Source organism: Schistocerca nitens, chromosome 1 (genome assembly GCF_023898315.1).
Source record: "Schistocerca nitens isolate TAMUIC-IGC-003100 chromosome 1, iqSchNite1.1, whole genome shotgun sequence".
NCBI lineage: Eukaryota > Metazoa > Arthropoda > Insecta > Orthoptera > Acrididae > Schistocerca > Schistocerca nitens.
Window position 1 is genome coordinate 33,012,411 of NC_064614.1, and position 25,459 is coordinate 33,037,869.

General features: G+C 44.1%; 1 protein-coding gene across 1 annotated transcript in view; it reads right to left on the bottom strand.

The window, feature by feature from the left end:
* Window positions 1–25,459, bottom strand: part of LOC126263057 (Down syndrome cell adhesion molecule-like protein Dscam2) — a 551,657-nt gene that overhangs the window by 374,521 nt on the left and 151,677 nt on the right. Inside the window, exon 6 of the mRNA XM_049960035.1 lies at window positions 7,548–7,736. Within this exon, the coding sequence (XP_049815992.1) occupies window positions 7,548–7,736 (189 nt within the window). The remainder of the gene's footprint in view (window positions 1–7,547; window positions 7,737–25,459) is intronic.

Below are 25,459 nucleotides of genomic sequence, written 5' to 3' on the forward strand. Positions count from 1 at the left end.
CGCAGAAATTTCGGCTGAACTTATCTCCGGTTTAAACAAAACGGTTCAATGGCTCTGAGCGCTATGGAACTTAACAGCTATGGTCATCAGTCCCCTAGAACTTAGAACTAGTTAAACCTAACTAACCTAAGGACATCACACAACACCCAGTCATCACGAGGCAGAGAAAATCCCTGACCACGCCCGGAATCGAACCCGGGAACCCGGGCGCGGGAAGCGAGAACGCTATCTCACGACCACGAGCTGCGGACACTCTGGTTTAAACCAACGATTTGAGCATCAGTGCTTTCTATTAGCTTTCGGAGCTCTGGTACTTTCCTGACACAGCTAAGACAATTTACAACCGTTATACCGATAGTTTCTAGATCCACGTTTTTCCCGGCTTCGACCTACACCCTTTGAGACTGAAGCCCTTTTTATTTTACTCCGACACCCTCCAACCTAAAAAACCATGCAGTCCACGCCACACAGACCCCGCTACCCGTGTAGCCTTCTCCTGTGAGTAATGGCCTCCTAACCTATTCAGCGTTCAGCGGAACCCGAAACTACTTCCCCCCCCCCCCCCCCCCAAGCCTCTAATTCAGACTTTCTACTCGCTCTGTACCAGGGTCCGTAATCGGTCATATCGACTCATTTTTGCTGCAAATGGTGAGCTCTGCTTTCATCTCGCAAGCGAGTCTGGCAGCCTTTATCACTGGAGTTCTTTGGTTCTTCTCCATGTTATGAGCCAGCGTGACACAGTTTTAGCGACCGTAAAATCAGCGTTGTGTCAATGTCTGTGTGCTGCTACGGCCAGCAGTAGCCAAACAGTCAGTGACAAGCTGCACTTCCCTCGAACAACGCAAGCTACACAGAACGGCCGACACGACAGGCGAAGGAAGACTGCCAGCAAATTCCAGTGCACTGCTGCAGAGAAGCTAGCAGAGCGGAGTTGTGTTTCACGTCAAGCATCAAGTGGAACGAATAGTGCGAAGCGTTTGCACAGCAGGATATCGTCGCAGTCCGCGGCTTAACCGGTAAAGTGCGTTTGTGTTCCTACGAGAGTTCCAGCAAGAGCACATAAGAGTTCCTGCTGCATTCGCTGTTACTGCTCCAGTTTCACTGCAGCTCGTCTATCCGAAGAAGGATTTGCCGCTCTTCAACAACGCACGGTAACGCCACTGCAGTGCCGACGCCTCAGAGCAAGACTGTCACAACCTAGCGCATTGTACAACGATCTCTTGAAGTTTTATTTTCATTTTATTTATTTATTTATTGTTCCGTGGGACCAAATTAAGGAGAAGTCTCCATGGTCATGGAACGAGTCAATACATGAAATTATAACACGATATTAGAAACAGATAAAATGAAATATAAAAAAAAAACATATTCAGGTGACAAGTCGTAAATTTAAATAAAGAAAATCAACACTGTTTAACACTGGAATTTGCTTAATTTTTTAGCTCTTCCAGGAGCTCCTCGACAGAATAGAAGGAGTGAGCCATGAGGAAACTCTTCAGTTTGGAGATAAAAGAGTTTGGGCTACTGCTAAGATTTTTGAGTTCTTGTGGTAGCTTATTGAAAATGGACGCAGCAGAATACTGCACTCCTTTTTGCACAAGAGTCAAGGAAGTGCATTCCACATGCAGATTTGATTTCTGCCTAGTATTAACTGAGTGAAAGCTGCTAACTCTTGGGAATAGGATAATATTGCCAACAACAAACGACATTAAAGAAAATATATACTGCGAGGGCAATGTCAGAATTCCCAGATTTTTGAATAGGGGTCGACAAGAGGTTCTCGAACTTACACCACATATAGCTCGAACAGTCCGTTTTTGAGCCAAAAATACCCTTTTTGAATCAGAAGAATTACCCCAAAAAATAATACCATACGACATAAGCGTATGAAAATATGCGAAGTAGACTACTTTTCGTGTTGAAGTGTCACTTATTTCAGATACTGTTCTAATGGTAAATAAAGCAGCATTTAGTTTCTGAACAAGATCCTGAACATGGGCTTTCCACAACAGCTTACTATCTATCCGAACGCCTAGGAACTTGAACTGTTCCGTCTCGCTTATAATATGCCCATTCTGTCTGATCAAAATATCGGTTCTTGTTGAATTGTGAGTTAGAAACTGTAAAAACTGAGTCTTACTGTGATTTAGCATCAAATTATTTTCCACAAGCCACGAACTTATTTCATGAACTACATTATTTATTACTGTTTCAGTATTACACACAAGATCCTTCACTATCAAGCTGGTGTCATCAGCAAACAGAAATATTTTTGAATCAGCTGTAATACTAGAAGGCATATCATTTATATAAATAAGAAACAGCAATTGCCCCAGCACCGACCCTTGGGGAATGCCCCACTTAACAGTGTCCCATTGGGACTGAACATCACTACCACTCTCAAAATGGCGGAGAATTACCTTCTGCTTTCTGTTCTTAAAGTAAGAGGCGAACTAATTGTAAGCTACTCCCCTTACTCCATAATGGTCCAACTTCTGCAGTAATATATTGTGGTCAACACAGTCAAAAGCCTTCGTTAAATCAAAGAAAACACCTAGCGTTCGCAACCTTTTATTTAATCCGTCCAAAACCTCACAGAGAAAACAGAATATAGCATTTTTAGTTGTTAAACCATTTCTAAAACCAAACTGAACATTTGACAGCAAATTATGCGAATTTAAATGCTCCAGTAACCTTGTATATACAACCTTCTCGATAACTTTAGCAAACACCTATGGCATAGAAATAGGTCTAAAATTGTCAACATTATCAATGTCTCCCTTTTTATAAAGTGGCTTCACTACCGAGTACTTTAATCGGTCAGGAAACCGACCACTCCTAAAGGAAAAGTTACAGATATGGCTAAGTACTGGGCTAACATACATAGAACAATACTTCAGTATTCTGCTAGATACCCCGTCATATCCAAGTTGAGTATTTATGAGTCATTGAATAAATATGTGTTTTGCAAATAGGTTTCTAGTCGTTTCAGTAGATGTGGTTATAGGTAGGTGTGCAAAATAGTTGGTTGAGAATAATGGCCCTCTTCACACTTATATGAGTGGCACATTGGAGCGTGTTGTCAACATAGATGACTACACATTGACGGCGAAGTGTAATTACAACATTTTATATGAGCCCTTCCAGCCATCAGGGCATTGAACTGGTGGTCACTGCGGATGGCCGCTGTGTGGGCCACAGAAGTATCAACCGAGCTGATAGCCACAGAATAGCAGAACAGCCACTGTGTGGCCCATGCAAGCACCCATCTAAAAGTCATCCACGGTGATCAGACTGCCACCGTGTGGTCCACGAAAGCATCGACCGAGTTGGCGGCCACAGGAAATGGACGGCCGCCACGGGAGCCTCAATGCAGCCACTACAGCCGTAGTGGCTGTTGTGGCATCGCCTATGCCGGCGGATACAGTGATGGGACGGCTGCCATGTAGCTCACAGGAGCGTCGATCGAGTTGGATGGCCATGATGATCTGACAGCCGCCGAGTGTCGTCCGATCTAGCTGATGTAAAGACCGTCCAGCATCTGCTAAACTGCTGTCATTCGTCTCCGATCTTGACTCCGAGCAGCCATGCCATCCTGATAGCAGAAGAATCACTCTCCACTAGCGGTCGTATTAAACGAGATCTCTACATCTTTTACAAGCTGCGACATAATCGCAGTACAAAATTTCTTTCTTTAATTACAGTCAAAAATAAGAAACAAACTGCCCTAAGATTATCGATTTTGGTCCGTAGTGACCATTTCCAGAACTGGCTTAAACAGAAGTTTTCTTATGTTATCCTAATACAGTGCATGGGAGATTGACTTAATCTCTCTTTTTCTTCTACGCTTATTATTATGCATTGAGCCTGCTCTGTATTCAGAAATTCTCTATTTTTTAGGGGTTCCAACATCTCTTTTCTCCTGCTGGTTTGCAAGCAAAGCCTACTTTGGAAAGTCGTTTACGTCCATTCTTTGCGCCTCCGGTGTTTGGTTATTCTACTTTCATTTGCTCTTGCTCCATCATATTCGGTTAATAAAGTACCAGCTTTCTTTTGTTTTAAGCAGATCTGAAGCGAAATGAATAGTCTGATGACAATTTGTGCGTGATCACTGACTGGAATCAAGGAGAAAATTCTGTACCTATTGCATCAGTCCCATCTGGTAAGGGTCCGAGACAAACGAGTCGGTAGAACGAGGGCTTTAAAAGCTATCCCCTTCGTGGCTGGATTACACTTCCTCAGGATTCTTCCAATGACTCTCACTCTGCTATATACTTTTCTGACAGTTAGTTTTATGTGATCCACGATAGGACGAAAGGCAGCCTTCTTCCTACTGTAGATCTAATTAATACGGTCGCGGCGCACACTGTTCCTGATGGAAACAAAGTTTTTATTGATCGTTCCACTTCAAATCGTTCCCTACGCGTAATATCATTCCATCTCGGTAACCGAGTTGCCAGCGCGGCTCACCTTCATGTGGAGGACCCAAGTTCGACTCCCGACATTAACAGTGATTTATACTTGGTGGGAGGACTGGATATGCGTGCAGTTGCCTCCTGATGCAAATTGAAGACCTACTTGACCGAGTAATAGCGGCTCCAGGTCACAAAAAGTGACAACGGCTGGGTGGTGTGCTGACCCCATTCCATACTACATCCAATGACGTCACTGGCGAAGGACGACAAGGCGGTCGGACGGTATCGATAGGCCCGCCACGGCCTGTGGACGGAGTTTATGTTATGTATACTCTCAGGTACTGACTGCATATGATTGCGTCCAGTGATTGTTCTGCAATCGTGTAATCGGCTTGTTTAATGTGCAGTATATTAAACTTAATTCTGGCAGGGTTCAACTGCCAGCCCCGGCACCAAATTTTAACCCTCTGCAGGCCTTCCTTCATTTCGTTACAATTTTCTAGCGTTGCGATGTCTCTGCATACAATGTCATTATTTGCGAATAATGTACAGAACTTCTGATGTTGTCCACTTGATAATTTATACATGCCCTGAACAACAATGGTCCTATACCACTCCTTTGGGCACGTCCGAAGTTTCTTTTATGTCTGAAGATATCTCTGCATTGGGAATGGCATGCTGTTGCGGCGCGGTACACTACTTTTTACCGCCCTGCCAGTGTCCAGCAATGTTCATTTGTCTAGCTGAAAGCTGTAGTAGTAAATACTAGACCACTACTGTCTATTGCAGGTCGCAACATACATAGAATTGTCCGGTAAACGGGATGTGGCTAGCTACTGGAATAAAAGTTTTAACTTGGCAATGTAAATTTTCAGGTGTATTTTTACGATAAAGATCAGAGTTAATACTGCCAAGTCCGTACTAAGTGGCAACACAGTGTAAAGTTCACACGCACACCACAATCACACACGTAGCCAGTTTATGGTATTTACACCCGTTACCGAAGTTAATAGAGTTCACCGCATCGTTTAGTTATGAAAATTCTCGCTCAAATCTTGTGCACTCTGCTCTACACGTAATGCCTGTTCCAGTCTTAGATCGCACAACACGCCACGCGGTTTTAACTAACAGTCAAAAGCAATAATTTTTCTATTCCGTCCGAAATTCCACACGACTTTAACTATACCGTACACTTAAATACACTTTGTACTACTTCGCGAACTCGTAATTAGCATTTTTCCGCGATTTTACAGTACTTTCATCGGAGCAGCTTTCAATGAGATGTTACTATAATTTAGTTCGAACCCTCAGCCCCGACCCCCATAGATCACACCAAAGGCTTTGTTCCCAGCATAGATTGGCGTGAGCCTGCATTTTTCTGATTGGCTGATATCACAAACAGCGGATCAGGTTGCAGTATTATCCCGCGCTAACCCGCGCTTTACTTCAATGACCAATCATAATAAAACATTTCTTTCTATGGCAACTAGTAAATAAATAAATTTAGAAAAGTATCAAATATAAAAATACTCCTTCTGAAATTACCGATTAATTTGTGTTCTACTCACGATTTATTAGTACCATAAACTGACTGCACATTTAATTACAGTAAATCCCCTGTATAGTTTAACTGGTACTTCGTGAATAAACAAAACAGTTTTAATTTACTTCTGTTCTTCTTCACTCATACAACACTCACACTGCTAATTACTACTCGTATAAAACAATTATAATTATACAAATACATTAAAAATTAATCAAACATAACTTTACAACATTGTTTTGACTACGACTGCTAGCACTGTCTGTAAACTGCTGACCTCTGCCGCCTACTAGTACAACTACATGCAGCTCTGTAACTCAGGTCCATATCAGCTGGTGACATCTGTCGATGACTCATGCCTATAACGATGTCGTCATAACGAGTGACAGAAGCGATGCGAAGGAGCTACGTTTTTTTTTTTTTTCTTTATTGAATTTCAATCCCCCCCCGAAGGGGGGCGGGCTGGCAGCAGCTTAGTATGCCGCTCTTCAGCCTACAGACTTTGTGAGAAAGATGAAGAGAATAAATAATAAAAACAGGCGATAAAATCGGTGTCTTAAAGAGTAACATGGCGAAAAGAAATCGTGGAACTTAAAACAAAGAACAGAGGGATGATGATGCTAATAAAATACATACGAAGCAGGCAGGTAAAACAATAGACAGACAATTAAAAAACACAGCGACAGTCTGGATTCTGTTCGCAAAAGACATAAAATTCACACCTAGCGACAGCATGGTTTCTGTTCGCAACACGAGAAAGACGAACAACACTGAATAGTCACTGGAACACTGCACTAAAAAGTTGGCAAATGTGACATACCACAGCCGAGAGCAGGTGTGGGGAAACTGGACAGATGATGGGAAAACAAAAAAGGGGGGAAAGGAGAGTAAAAGCGAAGGGGGGAACCGGGAAAGGAGCTGATGGAGGATGAGGACCCCTAAGAGGGGTGGAGGGCAGACGCGACAGGGAGTGAGGTAGGCAGAGGAGGGGAATACAAAAGGACTTGGGGGGGGGGGGAGAAGGGATGTAGGGAGAGGTTTAGTGGGGAGAAAACAGGACGGAAGGGGGGAAGAGGGAGCCCAGGGAAAGGACAGAGGAAAGGAGGGGGAGTGAGGATCAGAGTTGATAGGAGGGGTAAATGGAGGGAGAGAGGGCATCGTCCGGGAGGGGGAGTTGATGGAAGCCACCTTGGGAAAGGAGATGTAGGGTGTAGAGATGGAGGGTAGGGGGGACGCAACGGTAAAGACGTGGCAGGGGGCGGGGATGGGAGAGGAGCAACCAGGGGGTGAAGGGGTTCAAGACGGCGGGAGGTGTAGAGGATGCGGATATGTTCGAGGAATAGGAGCAGATGGGGGAAAGGAATGAGGCGTGGGGGACGGGAGGCGTATACGGAAGGCGAGGCGGAGTGCATGACGCTCAAGGATCTGGAGGGACTTATAGAATTTGGGGGGGGGGGGGGGGGGGCAAAGGCGCTACGCCTCACTGTGTTCTTATCATGTCAATATAGTCGTGAGAAATGACGGGAGCATTCGTGGCAGAATCATCTTCGCGCAGCTATTCGCTCTTAGCCATCTCGAGGTGGACTTACCAGCAGGTGTGGCGTGACGTGTACTTGCAGCGGCGCTGTGACTTGCAGCGAGGCGTGCACCCGCTGCTCGCCGAAGGCGTTGTTTACTCGGCACTCCCACCTGCCGGCGTCCTCCGGGCGCGCCCCCATGATGTGCAGCGCCTCCTGAGACGCCCACACACGTCCTGACGAGCCCACAGGTGTTCCGGACTCGTGCCACCACCTGCAACAAATGGGAGACTCAAGAACATCTGCGACAGGTGCGAATCATTCTGCGTGAGCTTCAATTGATGGCCAGTAGCCGATCATCAATTATGGTGATCCAGGAACGAATCTGTAAGCCCCTGTCTCGCAGTGTCAGTATGAAGAACATACCCTCCCTCCTTGGATGACATGCATGACTAGTACTTACAGCCGAAGTATTGGCGGTTTTGGGAATGGGCCATCTAGCCTCCCACTTGTGCACGCTTAATGTGATTACTAGGCTATAACGATCCTTATCTTACCACTTTGTCAGCGAGCCAAATATACGCTGCTTGACAAAAACAGAGAAGCACGCAGAAGAAGAGGAGAAAACAAACTGAAACTACACGGCTACAGAAAGTTGATTACTAGGTCGAGTAGGATTTACAAAAAAACTTGGCAGTGTGAGTCCACTTATCAGTATACCGTTCCATCCCCCTCTGACCTGGATGCATGCACTGCTTCAGTGGAGAAGAGTGTCATGAAGCCGTTGAATCCTCTCCTCTGAAGAAATTGGCGCACAAAACTGTTGTACGAGGGGGTACAGAAAAAAAAAAGACGGAATAACAGTGCCGTGGGCGGACTTGTGTAGTGAGCATTTCTGCCGCTAGACGTGTATAGCGCAACTCATTGCCATTTTAGTGCCACCTGTGTTGTCGAACTGGTTTGTTCTGTTCATTTGCAGTGATTGTCTGCTTGCGTTGGTTTGTTCTTGGTTCGTTTATCATGATGGAAAGTTTAAGTGAAGAACGTGCAGCTGTGAAATTTTGTTTCTTACTCGGTACAAATACTGCGGGAACTGTTCTAATGTCACTGTTCATCTCCATCTCCATTTATACTCTGCAAGCCACCCAACGGTGTGTGGCGGAGGTTACTTTACGTATCACTGTCGTTACCTCCCTTTCCTGTTCCAGTCGCGTATGGTTGGCGGGAAGAGTGACTGCCGGAAAGCCTCCGTACGCGCTCGAATCTCTCTAATTTTACATTCGTGATCTCCTCAGGAGTTATAAGTAGGGGGAAGCAATATATTCGATACCTCTTCCAGAAATGCGCCCTCTCGAAACCTGGACAGCCGGCCGCTGGTGGCCGAGCGGTTCTGGCGCTACAGTCTGGAACCGCGCGACAGGTACGGTCGCAGGTTCGAATCCTGCCTCGGGCATGGATGTGTGTGTTGTCCTTAGGTTAGTTAGGTTTAAGTAGTTCTAAGTTCTAGGGGACTTATGACCTCAGCAGTCCCATAGCGCTCAGAGCCATTTGAACCATTTGAACCTGGACAGCAAGCTACACCGCGATGCAGAGCGCCTCTCTTCCAGAGTCTGCCACTTGAGTTTTCTAAACATCTCCGTAACGCTATCACGCTTACCAAATAACCCTGTGACGAAACGCGTCGCTCTTCTTTGGATCTTCTCTATCTCCTCCGTCAACCCGATCTGGTACGGATCCCACACTGATGAGCAATACTCAAGTATAGGTCGAACGAGTGTTTTGTAAGCCACCACCTTTGTTGATGGACTACATTTTCTAAGGACTCTCCCAATGAATCTCAACCTGGCAGCCGCCTTACCAACAATTAATTTTATATGATCATTCCACTTCATATCGTTCCGTACGCATACTCCCAGATATTTTGCAGAAGTAACTGCTACCAGTGTTTGTTCCACTATCATATAATCAAACAATAAAGGATCCTTCTTTCTATGTATTCACAATACATAACATTTGTCTATGTTCAGGGTCAGTTGCCACTCCTTGCACCAAGTTCCTATCTGCTGCAGATCTTCCTGCATTCTAATGCGGCAACTTCTCTGTATACTACAGCATTATCCGCGAAAAGCCGCATGGAACTTCCGACACTATCTACTAGGTCATTTATATACACTCCTGGAAATGGAAAAAAGAACACATTGACACCGGTGTGTCAGACCCACCATACTTGCTCCGGACACTGTGAGAGGGCTGTACAAGCAATGATCACACGCACGGCACAGCGGACACACCAGGAACCGCGGTGTTGGCCGTCGAATGGCGCTAGCTGCGCAGCATTTGTGCACCGCCGCCGTCAGTGTCAGCCAGTTTGCCGTGGCATACGGAGCTCCATCGCAGTCTTTAACACTGGTAGCATGCCGCGACAGCGTGGACGTGAACCGTATGTGCAGTTGACGGACTTTGAGCGAGGGCGTATAGTGGGCATGCGGGAGGCCGGGTGGACGTACCGCCGAATTGCTCAACACGTGGGGCGTGAGGTCACCACAGTACATCGATGTTGTCGCCAGTGGTCGGCGGAAGGTGCACGTGCCCGTCGACCTGGGACCGGACCGCAGCGACGCACGGATGCACGCCAAGACCGTAGGATCCTACGCAGTGCCGTAGGGGACCGCACCGCCACTCCCCAGCAAATTAGGGACACTGTTGCTCCTGGGGTATCGGCGAGGACCATTCGCAACCGTCTCCATGAAGCTGGGCTACGGTCCCGCACACCGTTAGGCCGTCTTCCGCTCACGCCCCAACATCGTGCAGCCCGCCTCCAGTGGTGTCGCGACAGGCGTGAATGGAGGGACGAATGGAGACGTGTCGTCTTCAGCGATGAGAGTCGCTTCTGCCTTGGTGCCAATGATGGTCGTATGCGTGTTTGGCGCCGTGCAGGTGAGCGCCACAATCAGGACTGCATACGACCGAGGCACACAGGGCCAACACCCGGCATCATGGTGTGGGGAGCGAACTCCTACACTGGCCGTACACCACTGGTGATCGTCGAGGGGACACTGAATAGTGCACGGTACATCCAAACCGTCATCGAACCCATCGTTCTACCATTCCTAGACCGGCAAGGGAACTTGCTGTTCCAACAGGACAATGCACGTCCGCATGTATCCCGTGCCACCCAACGTGCTCTAGAAGGTGTAAGTCAACTACCCTGGCCAGCAGGATCTCCGGATCTGTCCCCCATTGAGCATGTTTGGGACTGGATGAAGCGTCGTCTCACGCGGTCTGCACGTCCAGCACGAACGCTGGTCCAACTGAGGCGCCAGGTGGAAATGGCATGGCAAGCCGTTCCACAGGACTACATCCAGCATCTCTACGATCGTCTCCATGGGAGAATAGCAGCCTGCATTGCTGCGAAAGGTGGATATACACTGTACTAGTGCCGACATTGTGCATGCTCTGTTGCCTGTGTCTATGTGCCTGTGGTTCTGTCAGTGTGATCATGTGATGTATCTGACCCCAGGAATGTGTCAATAAAGTTTCCCCTTCCTGGGACAATGAATTCACGGTGTTCTTATTTCAATTTCCAGGAGTGTAGTTTCTTTCTCTGCGTCCCGATTAGTCTGAGGAACAAATGTAGAGATATCGATACGGTCTTGGAATTCTCGGGACCAATATCTTGCCAATGTCGATGTCGACAAGATGCAAAATTCGTTGCGATTCTCGATACACAGTATGGATGATCTATGTATATTACTATTTTTGTACGGAACCCTCAGTGTGTGAGACCCCTCGCATTACGCCAGCCTTGTTTAGCATCTGCGCCGCCGGGTGACACGACGGGACAGGACAACAGCGTTCTCGTGTGCCAGAGGACGGCAGGCGACTTTAATTTCGCGTCGGCGGTCTGCCCACAAGCCCGTGGCAGGGTCCGGAGTTCCTGCGGCGACCCGCTGGCGGCACACATCAAAGGCACGGCCGGGCGGACACTGGCCTGCGGAGTGACGTCACGGGCAGGGCAACGGCCGCGGCCGCGGGCAGCAGCCAGGTACCCGGCTGGACACCACAGGAATGCCGCCACTTCTCTGTCTGAGTCCGCACCCTGAGAATTGCCGGGAATTACGTCATGTCGACTGACCGTTACTGTTTTTAATTAATTCATAATTAAGGTAACAAATTTGTTTGCGTGGCCATCTTCCGCAGCAAGATGATGCCTTAGAACAAGAAAAAGGCGACATGTATCTGCGAGAAATTAATTAAGTGGCACCAGGAAAAGGTGGTTTTGTTTACAAACCAAGTATATAATTAAAATACCTTGTTAGTTTGGTGTGTAACTCCTGGATATCACCGAAACATGTCGCTGACGGAGAAAGACTACGGTTATATGGCCATGACAGTATTTGTTAACCTGATTTTCAAGCTAACTATAATAAAACGCGAAAAACATTATGAGACATGTAAATTATACAGGGCGTTACAAAAAGGTACGGCCAAACTTTCAGGAAACATTCCTCACACACAAAGAAAGAAAATATTTTATGTGGACATGTGTCCGGAAACGCTTACTTTCCATGTTAGAGCTCATTTTATTACTTCTCTTGGCTCTGAGCACTATGGGACTCAACTGCTGAGGTCATTAGTCCCCTAGAACTTAGAACTAGTTAAACCTAACTAACCTAAGGACACCACACACATCCATGCCCGAGGCAGGATTCGAACCTGCGACCGTAGCGGTCTCGCGGTTCCAGACTGCAGCGCTAGAACCGCGCGGCCACTTCGGCCGGCTATTACTTCTCTTCAAATCACATTAATCATAAAATGGAAACACACAGCAACAGAACGTACCAGCGTGACTTCAAACACTTTGTTACAGGAAATGTTCAAAATGTCTTCCGTTAGCGAGGATACATGCATCCACCCTCCGTCGCATGGAATCCCTGATGCGCTGATGCAGCCCTGCAGAATGGCGTATTGTATCACAGCCGTCCACAATACGAGCACGAAGAGTCTCTGCATTTGGTACCGGCGTTGCGTAGACAAGAGCTTTCAAATGCCCCCATAAATGAAAGTCAAGAGGGTTGAGGTCAGGAGAGCGTGGAGGCCATGGAATTGGTCCGCCTCTACCAATCCGTCGGTCACCGAACCTGTTGTTGAGAAGCGTACAAACACTTCGACTGAAATGTGCAGGAGCTCCATCGTGCATGAACCACATGTTGTGTCGTACTTGTAAAGGCACATGTTCTAGCAGCACAGGTAGAGTATCCCGTACGAAATCATGATAACGTGCTCCATTGAGCGTAGGTGGACGAAACTAAAATGAGCTCTAACATGGAAACTAAGCGTTTCCGGGCACATGTCCACATAACATCTTTTCTTTATTTGTGTGTGAGGAATGTTTCCTGAAAGTTTGGCCGTACCTTTTTGTAACACCCTGTAGATTATAGCGATCAGTCGTCCTTCGTTAAATTTTATTGTGCAGATCTAGGTTTCGGCTAGAAGCTAGCCGTTCTCAATGCACTATTATTTTTGCTCAATGCATGTAATCCCTGTTGGTCGGGTTTCACCCACAGTTCATTGAACATATATAGTTCATTCAATAATTATATATATATATATATATATATATATATATATATATATATATATATATATATACAGCACGAAGAAGTCATCAGAAGAAAACAGAAATACAGAAATATGACACCAAGAAGATTAAAGAATCTTAAGTAAAAGAAGAATGGGAGAAGGAAAAGGCAAACACATGGGAAGAATTTCATTCTAAAATCACGCGAATAGCTAAGGAAACTATTCCCTTGAAAAAGATATTCAAACACCCTTGGTGGGATTCAGACTGTGAAAATGCATTGGAAAGGAGAAAAAAGGCATTTCAAGAATATAACAGTAAAAAATCACAAGAAAGTCTACATTTATTTAACGAGGTTAGAAAACAGGTTTCAAAATCTACTAGGCAAGCAAAAAGGAAGTACACAAAGGCACAACTGGATGCCATAGAAGAAAATTTCCAAAACTATAATACAAGAGACTTCTACAGAACTTTCGCAGATAAAATACGAGGATATATCCCTCAAAATTTATGTTTCAGAAAACCAGATGGTAAATTAGCCCTAACAAACCAGGAAAACTGTCAAGTATTGGCTCAATATTTTTCTAACCTACTAAATTGCCCAGAACCTAGTTTAAGGTTTCCCAAAGAAATCTGTGCCAACGCTCAACCGGATTCATTACCACCAACACAGGAAGAAATCAAATGTCACATTAAAAACTTAAAAAATAATAGAACATCTGGCGAAGATGGCATTGTTGCAGAGCTATTAAAAAACCTAGGACCAAAGACGTTGCAAGAGCTCACAAAAATAATAACAAAAATATGGGAAACAGAAAAATTACCAGAGGAGTGGAAATGTGCCCTTATTCACCCGTTACATAAAAAAGGAGACAGAACAAATGTCAATAACTACAGGGGAATCTCACTTTTACAAGTCACCTACAAAATTCTCTCAACATGCCTGCTGAAAAGAACACAAGAGCAGCTGGAATGCCAAATTGGTGATTATCAAGCAGGCTTCCGCCCCGGTCGCTCATGCATAGAACAAATATTTAATTTAAAGACAATATTAAAACACAAAGCAATTAGAAATGCCCCCATAATTTGTACATTTGTAGATTTTAAGAAAGCCTATGACTCAATTGACCGGCAATCTTTGTTTAACATTTTAGAGGAACTTGGACTTGACTCCAAAACACTAAGGCTTATCAAAGAATCACTGACAGACACTGTATCTAAAGTTAAATTCAGGGGAGAAATCTCTGAACCTTTTCTCATAAAAACTGGAGTACGTCAAGGTGACGGGCTATCTCCACTTTTGTTTAATATAGTCCTGGATAAAGTCATTAAGGAATGGGAAAAAGAATTAAAAAATAAATCCTACTGGAAACCAGTCCATCTTGGTAGAACCAAAGACAACGTGGAGATATCTTGTTTAGCATTCGCGGACGACTTGGCCATACTTGCAGATGATGAAGAAATCGCCACCAAACAAATAGAGATCCTTAAGGAATGCGCGGATAAAGTAGGTTTACAAATTTCGTTTCAAAAGACAGAATTTTTCTGTACGAAATTCCATATACACAGTTTGAACACAAAATATGGAAAAATAAATAGAGTAAAACATTTTAAATTCCTAGGTGAAATTTTGGAGCCAACCGGAGGAGAGAAAGTTGCACAGAAGATCAGACAACAGAAAATGAAGAGAGCATATGGTATGACACATGAAATATACAATAAAAAATGCATCTCCTCGAACACAAAAATCAGACACTACTGCGCAGTAATTAAGCCAGCAGCACTATATGCTAGTGAAACGCTCACACTCCACACAAAATGTGATTTAGAAAAAATACTAAAAGAAGAACGAAAAATTATGAGAAAGATTTTAGGTCCAAAATTAACAGAAGAAGGATACCGGATACAATCAAGAAGAACCACAGAAACTATATCAAACCTGGCAGCAGACATAAGAAGGCGAAGATTAAAATTTTATGGACATGTCACTAGACTTCCCCCCACACGACTCACCAACAGAATTCTCACTTACATAGAAAAAGTCAAATCATGGATTAGCCAAGTAAAATTAGATTTACAAAAAGCAAATATTGAACTTAAAGATGTCAAAGATAGAAAAACGTTTAGAAATAAGGTGGAAAAGTGGAATGTATTGCCGGAGAAGGAAGCACTAAAGAGACCAGGAACAAAATGGACAGAAGAAAGAAAAAGAAAACATGGAGAACGAATGAAAGAAGTATGGAAGAAACGACGTCAGAAAGCTTTGCGTGATCCTTCTGGGTCCATTCGCGATAAATAAATTATATATATATATATAATTATATATATATATATATATATATATATATATATATATATATATATATATATATATATATACAGGGTGAGTCACCTAACATTACCGCTGAATATATTTCGTAAACCAAATCAAATACTGACGAATCGATTCCACAGAGCGAACGTGAGGAGAGGGGCTAGTGTAATTGGTTAATACAAACCATAAAAAAATGCACGGAAGTATGTTTTTCAACACAAACCTACGTTTTTTAAATGGAACCCCGTTCGGTTTGTTAGCACATCTGAACATATAAACAAATACGTAATCAGTGCCGTTTGATGCATTGTAAGATGTTAATTACATCCGGAGATACTGTAACCTAAAGTTGACGCTTGAGTACCACTCCTCCGCTGTTCGATCGTGTGTATCGGAGAGCACCGAATTACGTGGGGATCCAAAGGAAACGGTGATGGACCTTAGGTACAGCACATTACGTCCACATGCTAACACCTTTTTATTGGTCTTTTTCACTGACGCACATGTACATTACCATGAGGGGTGAGGTACACGTACACACGTGGTTTCCGTTTTCAATTACGGAGTGGAATAGAGTGTGTCCCGACATGTCAGGCCAATAGATATTCAATGTGGTGGCCATCATTTGCTGCATACAATTGGAATCTCTGGCGTAATGAATGTCGTACACGCCGCAGTACATCTGGTGTAATGTCGCCGCAGGCTGCCACAATACGTTGTTTCATATCCTCTGGGGTTGTAGGCACATCACGGTACACATTCTCCTTTAACGTACCCCACAGAAAGAAGTCAGGAGGTGTAAGATCAGGAGAACGGACCAGCCAATTTATGCGTCGTCCACGTCCTATGAAACTCCAGTCGAAAATCCTGTCAAGGGTCAGCCTAATGCTAATTGCGGAATGTGCAGGTGCACCATAATGCTGATACCACATACGTCGACGCGTTTCCAGTGGGACATTTTCGAGCAACGTTGGCAGATCATTCTGTAGAAACGCGGTGTATGTTGCAGCTGTTTGGTCCCCTGCAATGAAGTGAGGACCAAAGAGGTGGTCGCCAATGTTTCCGCACCATACATTTACAGTCCACGGTCGCTGTCGCTCTACCTGTCTGAGCCAGCGAGGATTGTCCACGGACCAGTAATGCATCTTCCGTAGATTCACTGCCCCGTGGTTTGTGAAACCCGCTTCGTCGATAAACAGGTAGAACTGCAACGCATTCTCTGTTAATGCCCATTGACAGAATTGCACTCGATGATTAAAGTCATCCCCATGTAATTGCTGATGTAGCGACACATGAAACGGGTGAAAGCGGTGACGATGCAGTATGCGCATGACACTACTTTGACTCAGTCCACCGGCTCCTGCAATGTCCCGTGTACTCATGTGTGGGTTCATGGGAACAGCAGCTAACACACCAACTGCACCCGCTTCTCCTGTGACGGGCCTGTTATGGACCCGTTTGCGTGCTACGACCATACCTGTTGCATACAATTGGCGGTAGATGTTTTGCAATGTGCGGCACGTTGGATGCTCTCTGTGTGGGTACCGTTCTGCATACACCCTGCAGGCTTCAGCTGCATTGCGTCGACACTCGCCATAGATGAGTATCATCTCCGCCTTTTCAGATTTCGAATACACCATGGTCACAGTTCCTACAACACTACACTATCACAGACGTCTGGTAACACGGTGTACTACAGTTGGTCTGCGTGCGGAGACGAATGCAGAATAACAATAGCAGCAAGCGCTACATGCGGACACTGCGACAGCTAGACCAAACCACAACAGTGCACTACAGCCACACTCGTAAACACGGTCGTCATCGTAAACATGTCCCTGCAGATGCTGCTCGCCGACCGTGGCCCGTGTTTGTTACAACACGCAACTGAACAATATCTCCGGATGTAATTAAAATTTTACAATGCAACAAACGGCACTGATTACGTATTTATTTATATGTTCAGATGTGCTAACAAAACTAACGTGGTTCCATTTTAAAAAACGTAGGTTTGTGTTAAAAAACATACTTCCGTGCATTTTTGTATGGTTTGTATTAAACAATTACACTAGCCCCTCTCCTCACGTTCGGTTTGTGGAATCGGTTCGTCAGTATTTGATGTGGTTTACGAAATACATCCAGCGGTAACGTTAGGTGACTCAACAATTTTTCCCGAGGGCATGCAGCTTTACTGTATGGTTAAATGATGATGGCGTCCTCTTGGGTAAAATATTCAGGAGGTAAAATAGTCCCCCATTCGGATCTCCGGGCGGGGACTACACAAGAGAACGTCGTTATCAGGAGAAAGAAAACTGGCGTTCTACGGATCGGAGCGTGGAATGTCAGATCCCTTAATCGGGCAGGTAGGTTAGAAAAATTAAAAAGGGAAATGGATAGGTTAAAGTTAGATATAGTGGGAATTAGTGAAGTTCGGTGGAAGGAGGAACAAGACTTCTGGTCAGGTGACTACAGGGTTATAAACACAAAATCAAATAGGGGTAATGCAGGAGTAGGTTTAATAATGAATAAAAAATAGGAATGCGGATAGGATACTACAAACAGCATAGTGAACGCATTATTGTGGCCAAGATAGATACGAAGCCCACGCCTACTACAGTAGTACAAGTTTATATGCCAACTAGCTCTGCAGATGACAAAGAAATTGAAGAAATGTATGATGAAATAAAAGAAATTATTCAGATTGTGAAGGGAGACGAAAATTTAATAGTCATGGGTGACTGGAATTCGGCAGTAGGAAAAGGGAGAGAAGGAAACGTAGTAGGTGAATATGGATTGGGGGTAAGAAATGAAAGAGGAAGCCGCCTGGTAGAATTTTGCACAGAGCACAACTTAATCATAGCTAACACTTTGCTCAAGAATCATGAAAGAAGGTTGTATACATGGAAGTAGCCTGGAGGTACTGACAGGTTTCAGATAGATTATATAATGGTAAGACAGAGATTTAGGAACCAGGTTTTAAATTGTACGACATTTCCAGGGGCAGATGTGGACTCTGACCACAATCTATTGGTTATGACCTGTAGATTAAAACTGAAGAAACTGCAAAAAGGTAGGAATTTAAGGAGATGGGACCTGGATAAACTGACTAAACCAGAGGTTGTACAGAGTTTCAGGGAGAGCATAAGGGAGCAATTGACATGAATGGGGGAAAGAAATACAGTAGAAGAAGAATGGGTAGCTTTGAGGGATGAAGTAGTGAAGGCAGCAGAGGATAAAGTAGGTACAAGGACGAGGGCTAGTAGAAATCCTTGGGTGACAGAAGAAATACTGAATTTAATTGATGAAAGCAGAAAATATAAAAATGCAGTAAATGAAGCAGGCAAAAGGGAATACAAACGTCTCAAAAATGAGATCGACAGGAAGTGCAAAATGGCTAAGCAGGGATGGCTAGAGGACAAATGTAAGGCTGTAGAGGCTTATCTCACTAGGGGTAAGATAGATACTGCCTACAGGAAAATTAAAGAGACATTTGGAGAGAAGAGAACCACTTGTATGAATATCAAGAGCTCAGATGGAAACCCAGTTCTAAGCAAAGAAGGGAAAGCAGAAAGGTGGAAGGAGTTTATAGAGGGTCTATACAAGGGCGAGGTACTTGAGGACAATATTATGGAAATGAAAGAGGATGTAGATGAAGATGAAATGGGAGATACGATACTGCGTGAAGAGTTTGACAGAGCACTGAGAGACCTGAGTCGAAACAAGGCCCCGGGAGTAGACAACATTCCATTAGAACTACTGACGGCCTTGGGAGAGTCCTGATGAAACTCTACCATCTGGTGAGCAAGATGTATGAAACAGGCGAAATACCCTCACACTTCAAGAAGAATATAATAATTCCAATTCCAAAGAAAGCAGGTGTTGACAGATGTGAAAATTACCGAACTATCAGTTTAATAAGTCACGGCTACAAAATACTAACGCGGATTCTTTACAGACGAATGGAAAAACTAGTAGAAGCCGACCTCGGGGAAGATCAGTTTGGATGTCGTAGAAATGTTGGGACACGTGAGGCAATACTGACCCTAAGACTTATCTTAGAACCTAGATTAAGGAAAGGCAAACCTACGTTTCTAGCATTTGAAGACTTAGAGAAAGCTATTGACAATGTTGACTGGAATATGCTCTTTCAAATTCTGAAGGTGGCAGGGGTAAAATACAGGGAGCGAAAGGCTATTTACAATTTGTACAGATACCAGATGGCAGTTATAAGAGTCGAGGGGCATGAAAGGGAAGCAGTGGTTGGGAAGGGAGTGAGACAGGGTTGTATTCTCTCCCCGATGTTATTCAATCTGTATATTGAGCAAGCAGTGAAGGAAACAAAAGAAAAATTCGGAGTAGGTATTATAATCCATGGAGAAGAAATAAATACTTTGAGGTTCGCCGATGACATTGTAATTCTTTCAGAGACAGCAAAGGACTTGCAAGAACAGTTGAATGGAATGGATAGTGTCTTGAAAGGAGGGTATAAGATGAATATCAACAAAAGCAAATCGAGGATAATGGAATGTAGTCGAATTAAATCGTGTGATGCGTAGGGAATTAGATTAGGAAATGAGACACGTAAAGTAGTAAAGGAACTTTGCTATTTGGGGAGCAAGATAACTGATGATGGTCGATGTAGGGAGGATATAAAATGTAGACTGGCATAGGCAAGGAAAGCGTTTCTGAAGAAGAGAAATTTGTTAACATCGAGTATAGATTTAAGTGTCAGGAAGTCATTTCTGAAAGTATTTGTATGGAGTGTAGCCATGTATGGAAGAGAAACATGGACGATAAATAGTTTGGACAAGAAGAGAATAGAAGCTTTTGAAATGTGGTGCTGCAGAAGAATGCTGACGATTAGACGGGTAGATCACATAACTAATGAGGAAGTATTGAATAGGATTGGGGAGAAGAGGAGTTTGTGGCACAACTTGATCAGAAGAAGGGATCGGTTGGTAGGACATGTGTTGAGACATCAAGGGATCACAAATTTAGTATTGGAGGGCAGCGTGGAGGGTAAAAATCGTAGAGGGAGACCAAGAGATGAATACACTAAGCAGATTCAGAAGGATATCGGTTGCAGTAGGTACTGGGAGATGAAGATGCTTGCACAGAATAGAGTAGCATGGAGAGCTGCATCAAACCAGTCTCAGGACTGAAGACCACAACAACAACAACATATATATATATATATATATATATATATATATATATATATATATATATATATATATAATTCATTCAATGAACTATAAATATATTTAATGAACAATATATGTGTTCAATGAACTGTGGATGAAGCCCGACCAACAGGGATTACATGCATTGAGCGAAAATAATAGTGCATTGAGAAATGCTAGCTTCTAGCCGAAATCTAGAACTGCACAATAATATTTTAAAAAGGATGACTGATCGCTGCAATCTATAATTTACAAGTCAACATAATAGTCGCTGAGTACAACAGCCTTCTGAATGGAGGGTAACCTGCTCATTATGAGACAGTTTGTGATTACGTAATGCATTGCAGAGAAAAGTTATATTGCGAGAAACTCCTGTTCAGAATGGATGGTGTGAGCCTGAAGTAAACCTTTGAATTTGGATATGAATACTTGGGGCTTTTCACTGGTTTTTATGTAGTTGTGGAAAGTGAAACCTACTGAATAGTGCACAGCTTTCTGTACAATGCTTAAAGAAGTGTGTATATGCATCTGTCAGCGCACAAGGCATGCCTAACGGCAAGGGGAACTGGGGAAAGCATCTCACCACACACTGAGACTGGGAATAAACCTAACCATCTCATTATAGGTGTGGAATAGAATGTCGCTGTGTTCGACTGTAGGTCAGGATGGTGACCCACTTTCCATATTTCTAGAGCAATAACTATTATTCTAGAGTGCATTTAGAAGGAACGTTCTGGGAAGGTGTGTGTATTTTAGACTGCAGAAGGGGGGTATTACAGAAGAATAACAAACATTGCTAAGAATAATTTGACTGGCGAGATGAAGAAAAATGTAAGGAAACACGAAAACGAATTTTCCGCAACGTTAGGGGAGAGATATAAGAGTGCAACTGGCTGTAGACGCCTTACTCAGTTCAACCAGGACGTCACAATGCTCGAAGGAGCTACGGCGGCCGGCCGCTGTGGCCGAGCGGTTCTAGGCGCCTCAGTGCGGAACCGCGCTGCTGCTACGGTCGCAGGTACGAATCCTGCCTCGGGCATGGATGTGTGTGATGTCCTTAGGTCAGTCAGGTTTAAGTAGTTCGAAGTCTAGCGGACTGATAACCTCAGATGTTAAGTCCCATAGTGCTTAGAGCCTTTTGAACCATTTGAGCCACGGCGAGGAAGATGGTAGTGTGTTAAGCAATTCACGCAATAGCACACACAGTAGTCGATGCAAGTTGTTGACTTGCAAGCCTGCCAGTATTTCATTTATCCTAATGTAATAGCAAAATCTAGAAAAGTGAATCTCAGTTAATTATTAGTATCATTTGTGTACTACTGTTTTCTTCTTGAATATTCCGTATTGATAGATGTTGTTTCGGAATAGGCGTTTGTAAAGATAAGCAGTAAGTACACTTGTCATAGTCCAAAATATGATAATCTGATGGAAATTGAAAGCATTTATAGTCTGGATTAATTACATTTCTCGAAATCGGTAGTACAACCACGAAACATTATACCCCCACGCCATAACACCTGAATCACCAAAACGATCATGTTCGACAATGGAAGTGGCAGGAGATGGGAATACGCAACGCACCCAGAAACATTGTCCAACATAATCGTTTTGGTGATACAGGCGTTATGGTGTGGTGAGTCATGATGTTGCGTGGGCACACGACCCCCACATCTTTAAACACGGTACACCCAAAGGTCAACGTCACTGTGACACGGTACTCCCTCCCCCACGTGCGTCTTTTCAGGGGTGCATTGGGTTCTGATTTCATTTTCATGAATGACAATGCTTTTGGTACGCGAGGATGTTTGACGAAGTGACGGCTATGCCCGTCCCTCCGATTTAAATCCCATGGAGCAAGTGTGGGATGCACTGGGGAGCACGTTCAAATTGCATCAACGATGAGCCAGCGGTCTTCAACAGCTTGCCAGCCTCGTGGCCAGCATGTATGTTAGCCCAGTACTTAGGCATATCTGTAACTTTTCCCTTAGGAGTGGTCGGTTTCCTGACCGATTAAAGTACTCGGTAGTGAAGCCACTTTATAAAAAGGGAGACAGGGATAATGTTGACAATTATAGACCCATTTCTATGCCATCGGTGTTTGCTAAAGTTATCGAGAGGGTTGTATATACAAGGTTACTGCAGCATTTAAATTCACATAATTTGCTGTCAAATGTACAGTTTGGTTTTAGAAATGGCTTAACAACTGAAAATGCTATAGTCTCTTTTCTCTGTGAGGTTTTGGACGGATTAAATAAAAAGTTGCGAACGTTAGGTGTTTTCTTTGATTTAACGAAGGCTTTTGACTGTGTTGACCACAAAATATTACTGCAGAAGTTGGAACATTATGGAGTAAGGGGCGTAGCTTACAATTGGTTCGCCTCCTACTTTAAGAACAGAAAGCAGAAGGTAATCCTCCGCAATATTGAGAGTGGTAGTGATGTTCAGTCCCAATGGGGCACTGTTAAATGGGGCATTCCCCAAGGGTCGGTGCTGGGGCCACTGCTGTTTCTTATTTATATAAATGATATGCCTTCTAGTATTACCGGTGATTCAAAAATATTTCTGTTTGCTGATGACACCAGCTTGGTAGTGAAGGATCTTGTGTGTAATATTGAAACATTATCAAATAATGTAGTTCATGAAATAAGTTCGTGGCTTGTGGAAAATAATTTGATGCTAAATCACAGTAAGACTCAGTTTTTACAGTTTCTAACTCACAATTCAACAAGAACTGATATTTTAATCAGACAGAATGGGCATGTTATAAGCGAGACGGAACAGTTCAAGTTCCTAGGCGTACGGATAGATAGTAAGCTGTTGTGGAAAGCCCATGTTCAGGATCTTGTTCAGAAACTAAATGCCGTTTTATTTACCATTAGAACAGTATCTGAAATAAGTGACATTTCAACACGAAAAGTAGTCTACTTCGCATATTTTCATACGCTTATGTCGTATGGTATTATTTTTTGGGGTAATTCTTCTGATTCAAAAAGGGTATTTTTGGCTCAAAAACGGGCTGTTCGAGCTATATGTGGTGTAAGTTCGAGAACCTCTTGTCGACCCCTATTCAATAGTCTGGGAATTCTGACATTGCCCTCGCAGTATATATTTTCTTTAATGTCGTTTGTTGTTGGCAATATTATCTTATTCCCAAGAGTTAGCAGCTTTCACTCAGTTAATACTAGGCAGAAATCAAATCTGCATGTGGAATGCACTTCCTTGACTCTTGTGCAGAAAGGAGTGCAGTATTCTGCTGCATCCATTTTCAATAAGCTACCACAAGAACTCAAAAATCTTAGCAGTAGCCCAAACACTTTTAAGTCTAAACTGAAGAGCTTCCTCATGGCTCACTCCTTCTATTCTGTCGAGGAGCTCCTGGAAGAGCTAAAAAATTAAGCAAATTCCAGTGTTAAACAGTGTTGATTTTCTTTATTTAAACTAACGACTTGTCGCCCGAATATGTTTCTTATATTTCATTTTATCTGTTTCTACAATCGTGTTATAATTTCATGTATTGACTCGTTCCATGACCATGGAGACTTCTCCTTAATGTGGTTCCACGGAACAATAAATAAAAATAAAATTGCAGCACGTTGGAGGGCAAGAGCTGTCGTCCGTGGTGATCACACGCCCTATTCCGAACCATGTCCCGTCTTTTGTAAGGTCTAGTGGGCCATTATGAATGGTGGCGACTTTAGTGTAATTACTGTCTTTGAATGAAAGTGTCTTTTCTGTTACGTCTCATTGCATATTTCCTTCATTTAGCGCCTGTAGTTTACTGTAGGAGTTCTCTCTATGTATGGTCCAAGTTTCTTCGAGTTGTGTTACTCGACAGTGACACATCACGTGGAAGTAACTTTCGTTCTTAAGTTTAGCACACCAGTGTAGTTTCCGATGTGCTGCCCACCGAGGCGGCGCCGCACATATCTCCGTTTGTGTCTGTAAACGCTTCCTTCTCACTCTCACTTCCTCTCACGCACGCCGCCAGAGCTGCATTACCAAGTCATGCAATCTGTGCTGTGAAACAATATTATTCTTGAAAGTTCCTGGCAGATTAAAACTGTGTGCCGGACCGTGACTCGAACTCGGGACCTTTGCCTTTCCCGGGCAAGGGCTCTACCAACTGAGCTACCCAAGCACGACCCACGCCCCGTCCTCACAGCTTTACTTCTGCCAGTATCTCGTCTCCTACCTTCCAAACTTTACAGAAGCTCTCCTGCAAACCTTGCAGATCGAGCACTCCTGGAAGAAAGGATATTGCGGAGACATGGCTTAGCCACAGCCTGGGGGATGTTTCCAGAATGAGATTTTCATTCTGCAGCGGAGTGTGCGCTGATATGAAACTTCCTTGTGGATTAAAACTGTGTGCCGGACCGAGACTAGAACTCGGGACCTTTGCCTTTCGCGGGCAAGCGCTCTACCAACTGGAAACATCCCACGGGCTCTCGCTAAGCCATGTCTCCGCAGTATCCTTTCTTCCAGGAGAGCTAAGCTAGTTCTGCAAGGTTCGCAGGAGAGCTTCTGTGAAGTTTGGAAGGTAGGAGACGAAGTACTGGCAGAAGTAAAGCTGTGAGGACCGGGCGTGAGCCGTGCTTGGTTAGCTCAGATAGTACAGTTGGCCTTTGGCTGTGCTGCGGTGAGGACGCGCTGTTTGTGTTCCTGCCGCGGAGCGAGCGCTCGTGTTGTTTACGTAGTACTCGGCCGTTTCGCGCGTGCCGTACTCAGCATATAGATCACTATGGCGCACGAGTACAGAAAATCGACGCTCAAATTTACGTTCCGCAACGAATTTGCACGGCCCAAAGCACTCGAAGTCGAACGATTTCTACGAGAAGAAGTTAAAATCCCGGCGACCGACATTCTCGGCATTCACTTGTCCATTGTGAGTATTATCGTATATGTGAAGACC